The 7,913-nt window shown below is 34.1% G+C and overlaps 1 protein-coding gene across 2 annotated transcripts in view; it reads right to left on the bottom strand.

Annotated features, from left to right (window-relative positions):
- Positions 1–5,403: 5,403 nt before the first annotated feature.
- Positions 5,404–7,913, bottom strand: part of PGAP1 (post-GPI attachment to proteins inositol deacylase 1) — a 32,428-nt gene continuing 29,918 nt past the window's right edge. For both annotated transcript variants that reach the window (XM_040562693.1, XM_040562694.1), the window contains one exon: positions 5,404–7,334. In XM_040562693.1, coding sequence (XP_040418627.1) covers positions 7,196–7,334 — 139 coding nt within the window. In that variant the 3' untranslated portion in view covers positions 5,404–7,195. The remainder of the gene's footprint in view (positions 7,335–7,913) is intronic.

The following is a 7,913-nucleotide window of genomic DNA, read 5'->3' as shown; positions in this document are numbered from 1 at the left end:
TAAAAAAAAATAGACAACTCCAATACCCGTCAGCTAAATAGGGTGTTTTGCCCAACATTATGCTGTCTTTTGCTTTGGATTACTAGGCCTGCACAATTTTTCTAGATTCACCATCATAAAAAAAGTCTTAAAAGTAGTTCTGCCCTCTCAATGATTTTCATACTAGTGTTCCTGTAGCCAGGATGTCAACAATGACTAGGATTACTGAAATATCATCAGCACAGAACAAAGAAGATCAAGTTAGGCAATTGGATCAAGAGTTTTAAAAGTCCTAAACTAACATACAGAATGAAGTAGCAGGGAAGACACAAAAATTGCATGTTTCTGTTGTTCCACAACAAAATCAGGATTATGACAGCCAGATTCAGATCTCCACAAAACAAAGTTAGTAACTTCTATTTGTATCGCTGCAAACAGTGACTGTGATCACCTGACATGAAGTCATCGTGTGTGCATTTTTAAATATCCACAGTCCAATGATAGTCTTTGAGATATGGCATCTCTAATCAAGAATCAGTCTTACTTAGTACTACTGAAAAACAATAGACTCAGAATCTGGGGGGCTTTGTTCAAAACAAAAAATTCTATAGAGAGAACTAAGAAAAAAACAGAGGTCGAGAAGTGGCTTTCCTAAGGTCTTCATATTAAAAATATATACTATATATTTATATTTACACATATGTATTTACTACATCAAAGCAGGATTTTAGGATCTTGAATATTTCTGTTTCTTTAATAAATTAAGAAGAACAGAATGCAGACACCTATTTTTTTCAATCTTTTCAGGCTTTTATATATGAATACTTTCCCTAAAACTTGAAATCACTTATTCAAACTGCTGGAGCTTAAAAGCAAACAACCCCCACACTACACCCAAACCACCTTTTCATCTCACACTGGTGTAGATATTGATATTCAATGGCTTAAATATTTTGCTTGAGCTACAGTTTTGAAGAAACTAAACAAAAAATTAGAATACTTAGACACACAGAAGTCAAGCCACATCTGAGACTAATTTTCCTTCCCTATTTTCCTTTTTGTCATAATATAAAGACTTGAGAAATAAGTCACTAAAGCTTTCTGACTTCGAGTGGTGATTCCAAACCACAAGTACACCATACTTCACATAAATCTTAATCTCTGCAAATGCAGTAAAAAGGGAGGAGGGGTCAAAAAATATTCTCCCCAAATCAAGTTTTAGTATGATCCACACAAATATTTTTGGTTGATTTCAAAAATGAAAAATAAAGCTACAGAAATCTACAGGCTACGGTTAGAGTGTATTAATTTGCTGGTTTAAGGCACAGGGTTTGTTTGTTTTGCTTTAGAAAGCTACAAGTTTCAAGCCACAGTGCGGAATTTCACATTTCAATTTTGATCTGGCACTCTAATTATATATGTCATGTCTACTTTTGTAGACTTCTGTAAAATATTTCAGTTGTTACTTACTCAGGTCTCCAATACTCTGTTCACACTCAAAGCAACACAAATGGAAAATACAGAAGCCTGAGTTGATCCCAGAAGAGTGCATTTAACATTTAAAAAAGCTAAACATCAAAACACTTGCATGCTTGACATATGCCTTGAAAGCATTTATGCAGTTGGAGGAAAAATAAGTCTTTGCTGGTATTTCAACAAAGACGCAAAACTTCAATAAAACAACAGTCTGTAGGACAGACGCTCTGTATCTTCACTATGTCATTTGCAATGCCTACTGTTACTGTAAAGCTTAAATTTTGTGCTACAGCAGAAGGATACTGCAAACCAAGGATAGCCGTGTATGGAAGCAAGAACTGGAATGATGTGCTGCAAAATAACAGGTCTGTGTGCCATACCCGGATTTTATAGACACAAGATTAGCTCTGATACTACACACTTCCTACAGAATTCAGACCAAAACCCATCAATAACTGCAGAGAGTATATGTTTACAAGATTTGTTCATGAATATATGAGTTGCAAAAACCGTATGCATGTAAGAATACAGAATGAGACCCTAAATCTTAAACCAAATTAAGGTCAAAATATCACAAGTGTGACTGGTTTCCATCCTCAACACAGTAAGCACGTATTTGAGACAGTTATATGCTGAGATACCTGAAGAATTAAAGTGGTGGGCAGATTTACTTCAGTAAAAGCTATAGAATTTTCTCCCTAAATACTTATATTTATTTTAAAAAGCAGTAATGTTTAGTAACAAGATGAAATGTATACATTTTAATCTTTTAGATAAAGATAACCGTCCTGATTAGAAGTTTTGAATACATTCTTCCGTAAATAAGAAAATGCATCAAAATACAGGTTTTTCAAATAAGCCTTTTAAACACTTAAGGGATTGTACTATGAATACTAGCTGGAAGTTCTAGCTCTAAGAAAAGGTAGAAAAATTATTTTACTTTAACATAAATACTTCTTTTTTTTTTCCAATTGTCATTCCCTGGCAAACATTTCCAGAGGTATATAACAGCAGCACATAGCTTTAGGGACAGAAGTATGTTTCTGCTAAAGGAATGGCGATGAAAGTTTTAAAACTATTTACAGTACAGTGCTAAGTGCTTATAAAAGCTGGTTTGATTATCTTCCAAAAAAAGAGACGTAAAAAGTCAAACCTGAAAACTAAGTGACTAACATTCACAATGAAATATAAAAGAAACAGTAGGAATTCAGTCTGTTCTATAGCTAACAATTTCCTAGTGGCTTAGTGACTTACAACAGCAGCACAATTAATGAATAGACACCATAACCACCTCCAAAAATATTTTCAGTAGCTCTGATTATTGACGGTCTATAAATAGCTGCTCTATTTCTGCAGTATAAACAAGACCTTTGTCTTGTCTTCTGTACAATTAGTGACATTCAGTACTCTAGGTTCTCGTCCTTTGTTTGTTTGTTGCTTTTTTTTTTTAATTCCCCTTCTGATAGCTTATAAAAACATAAGAGACACATAAATAATTCTTACTTTGAATGCATCCTGAGATACAAACCAGAAAATGTTTGTTTCACATTTTTGTCTTGTTTATCATACTGCTCATTACTGGATTGAACTAAACTTTATCAGCTTGATCAAAAAGGCTTCTTAAATGTTTAAATTTATGCACAGGCACATAATTAACTTTATTTTTTAACTTTAATTTTCTGTTCTGTCAAGCACAGAAGTAGATATATCAGATTTCAGGAAAAAAAGCCAGGTGACAAGTTTATAACCTTGTTACTGGAAAACAGATGGAGAATTCGACTTCATATCAAATACCAACCAATACAACAATCCTTTTTGCTTGTTTTAAGTATCAATGCACTGTTTTGTTTATTCTCTACAGCATGACTCTTTAAAGGTAGCCCGATTAGGGTGACTTTCAACATAGTTGAAAAACTCACTTACAGGCAGTCTCCATTCCTTCTGCAATATGTTACAATTACACTGTTCAGTTTTTTTTGTTTGGTTCTTGGTGTGTTTTTTTTAAAAACTTTGCACATGAATACTTAGCAATAAATTGCTATATGTATTGTCTCACTCAAAAGAAATCAGAGCAGAACTCCAAGTTTTACAAATAAAATTAAATGGAATTCCAGTTACTAAACAAAAAAGAACTATCAGACATTTCATACGATGCAAAAATGTGACATACTCCAACTACCTTTTAAAGGAAAACTGAACATATCACCTTTGGTAATTCCAGTTAAGTGGTAACACTTTTTCTATACCATACAAATATAGACCTTTATGACCTGATAGCTACAGGTGTAGCTACTATTATTGCAGAGTCACAAGACCGTGAAGAAAATCCACGTTTGATTACATCAACCAAAAAAGAGTAGAGACTTCAAGAGGAATTCAAGTTATGGGGATCTCACTAAAAGATTCTCATTAAGTCTCTCCCCTACCTCCACCCTCCCCCTCAAAAGACTTTGCTGTACAATTAGTGACATTTGGTGGTCTACGTTCATCTCCTGTGGTGGTGGTGGTGTTTTTTGTTGTTGTTTATCTGTGTGTGTGTTTGTTGTTGTTGTGTTGTTTTTTTTAAACTCCTTCTCTGATAGCTTATAAAAACATACAAGCCACAAAAATAATTCTTCTTTTGAATGCATCCTGAGGTACAAGCCAAAAATTGCTTGTTTTACACACCATAATCTCCATCTTAACATGCTGAACATCCACATGGATAAAGTACAGTGGTTTTGTGAAATTAATACCTCAACTTCTGAAAAGGAACAGAACAACAAATTTGGAGTCTGCATGTCAGCAGGGATCCTCCCTTACAGAGCAGAGTTCTAATCTATCACAGAGTAGTCTGTGCCTTCTCCCACAGTCTGAAGTTCGAAGGATAAACAGAAATTTTGATTTAAATGTATTAAGAGACATTCCAATATATTTCCCAAAAATTGTTTTATAACCACAGCCTACTCAGATAAAGGGTATTTCGGTAATACCTACACTTCCTCATGCAGTCAATTAAAAGTCCTTTCAGTGGGTTAGTCTACATTTCTGCTCAGATTGTAAAGGTGGACGTGGCATAACTAGAAATTTGCAGAACAGAAGCCTCCTCTCCAAAAGGAAGATCATAGTATTTACCTTAAAAACAATTTTAGACATTTATAAAATCTTTTCATTCATCCTCTCTTAGAACGGTATGAATTGTCCTCTGAACTTGTCCTAGTACCTTCAATGATTATACATGGAATCCAACTGTGATTAAAAACCTAATCTCTTGAACAGCTAGTTAGACAGTCCACAATCACTGCAAAATCCAGATGCACATCTCTGGGAACACAGTTTTCATCAAGCAAATGACACACAAAGCACACAAAATCCAAACTAGCAATAAGACTTCCCCTACTTCACCCTCTGAAGATAAGTACCCTCTGGAAAGAGGAGCATTAACAGAGAAGTGATAAAGTCTGGGATCTCAGACTAAGGATTACATTTTTTTTTCCTGCCTCCACCTTGAAAATCATGTAGGAATCACCACCCAAAATTCTGTAACCCATTTCATTAGGAGTCTTAACAACATCAACAAAATTCACAGCTTAAAAAATACCATTAAATGAAAAATTTGGTGCTATTCTTTGCTGCTGTAATTCAGCATGTTTCATGCTGTCGGATTTTGGAAGCTATCAAAGTTGCTACATGCTGAGACTGTTTCCTCTCCTTATTCTATTATTTTATTCCACCAACAGCTCCAAAAAATGAGCTTGTGCATGAAGATCTGATTAAGATGGCAAACCAAAATCAGAAGTAAAATACAATAAATACCAAGTAAGTAAATACAGTAAATACCAAGTAAGTTTGGCAAGTAAGCCAAATTGATCACGAAGACCAAGGAAATGATCTTCCACAGAAATCAATCTTGCACATTTCACAGACAGCCTTTTACCAGCCCCAGTGTGGTTCTGTCATTTTTTTTCCCACTCACAGCCACTTGAAAGTACAGAAACTACTCTATTCTTCTATGTCTGAACAGTAATTTTTAGGTTAAATCAAGCTACAAGTATATACAGACAAATTATCCTTTATACAAATACTGTAGCATATATTTGGTTAGATAATATCAGGATATAACATATTGAGTTAACTTTTCTGATTTACCAACACTATGTATAATCTAACCCTTTGATTAAAATGTTAAGACTGGAAGACCAGCACAGCAATTACTGACACCAGTGACAGGGGTTTGATTAGCTACTAATAACCTTTTCAGTTAAAGCAGTTTTAATGACTTACCGATAGCTTGAACTGCTGACTTGTTTATAAGGTGACAAAACAAGTTCATTGTGGAAAGTCTGTGTGAATTAATAAGTCTTTCCAGCCAGCTCAAATGAATTGACCCTAAGAACAAGCTAAAAGTAACTGAGGCACTTTAGGCAAGAACAAGAAGATACAATAAAATCAATGTGTCAGGATCTACGGCTATATTAAGAATATACTCAATTGACAGTAGGTAGCAGATTTCCTGGTATTATCCATATAAAGTAATTAAGCTGGTATAATATTTCCATATGAAGATGACAGATATCTCAGATAGTGGAGACAGCTAACACAGAAACAAGTGCTCATCTCTACGCAGAATCAATACCTCATTTTAACCTAATGGTTAGTGTGATTTCTTCTGCAGGCAAAACACGTACCCAGGAGATGGAATTCCTTACACACAGCTATTCTAGGCATTGTTATAAATGGCAGTCACTGTAGCATCTAGGCACAAAGATAATACTTTACGCAGAGCTAATAATTATGGTCAGTATTTGCCACTATTACCAAGAGTTCGTCCACACGAGGAAGTTAGCACAGCATGGCAAGGCATGAATTTACATTGTTGTAACTTAACTATTCCATATTAATTTACTGTATGGACATTTACTATAAGATGACTGATTCTCCATTTATGATAGGAAAAAAATTGCCTTGCCTACCTGTAAACAGTGCAATATAGCAACTGCGCTGTAAACTCACACCATACCTCAACGCTTGCTAGCTTCTACGTATGGACAGAAAAAATTGGCAATGTTTTAAAACAAATTGTTTATGAATCTGCTGAAATCCTTCCTGAATAGAAAGCTACACAGAGTATTGTTTTTTCACTCTCACAAGAAGTAAAATGTATAAGACTTTCAATAATCTCACAAATGTTCCACAGCAACTGAACAAATACTTTGATAGAAATAGCAGTTCTATAAAAGCAGTACATTCTGGTTCGTCTAGACACAACTGTGACAGCTTTTAAATGTAGCATAAAATGATTAAAAGTATACTTGGCTGTGTAGTTTTTGTGATAGTCACAGTGTGCTTGAAATTTATTCAGTTTTAACCAGCATACTTTAGACCTGCAAGATACGCAAGTTTAGGACATATGCGTTGCACAGCATACCGAGTAAAAAAAGTCTGTTTAAACAAACAAGTATAGTGAAATATCAAAGTGTCTGCAAGGCAAACAGTACTGATGTTATACTAATAAGATTTATGTGCTTACACACACACATTTTTAATTCACTTAATTTTCACAGTCAGGAAATAAACACCATGAAAAGCTTTCTAAGCAACATGAACAGAACTATAAACTTTTTGTGAAGTATTCATGGTTCTGTCATCTTTCCCAAATAATCCAAATTATCATGTTAATCAAGGCATTTCTTTGTTGAAATTTACCCCCTTTCCAGAATTACTTTCTAGGCTGCAATATTCTTCTTATGTATAACCAATGTTACACAAGACAACATAGTACATGTAGAAGAAGAGAAAAAGTTACAAAGTGGGGTACTTTGTATAAATGCATTCGTCCAAAAGCCAACATTGCAACAGACAAAGGGAGTGGAACTTTGGCTGCAATCTTCAAGAGTTTACTGTAAGAATATAAAGAAAAAAATGCCATTTTTGTACTCACACATGCACAAGGAGCAAAAAAAAAAGCATATTTAATTTTCTTCTGAAAAATAAGTTTTTAGATTTCAAAGATTTGCTCTTTTTAAACAGAATATGTAAGTTCATTGGAAAATAGTATTTTATAAGCAAGAGAAATTATGCCAGAAGACTAATAAAATGTCAATTAACAATATCCTTATATTAATTTAAAAATAAATCAGCTGTAACACAAAGGCGTAATGTATTAAATCATTCGAGTTAACAGGTACTGGTCAAGAGAATAAGCTACATTATTTATTATTAGTAATCTTTCATAGGACACGGACTAACTTTTATGTCTGAGGAAGAAATGCACTATCTGTCAGCAAAAACAAGTGCTCAAAACTTCTTAACTCAGCAGAAACCACATTACAGGCATGTTTTTCAAGTGTGCCCATAAGGGAGGATTGTAAGAACTTATCTACAGTGGTTTCAGATCCACTTTTCATTGTAACTTCCAGATAATAACTTTTAAGATGTATTAGGATTCTGTAACATTTAAAAAGATTCAATGAGTTGTG

The sequence above is a fragment of the Cygnus olor genome, chromosome 6 (genome assembly GCF_009769625.2).
Source record: "Cygnus olor isolate bCygOlo1 chromosome 6, bCygOlo1.pri.v2, whole genome shotgun sequence".
In the NCBI taxonomy this organism is placed as follows: domain Eukaryota; kingdom Metazoa; phylum Chordata; class Aves; order Anseriformes; family Anatidae; genus Cygnus; species Cygnus olor.
The sequence above is the reverse complement of the archived record's forward strand: the minus strand, read 5'-3'. Positions and strand labels throughout refer to the sequence as shown.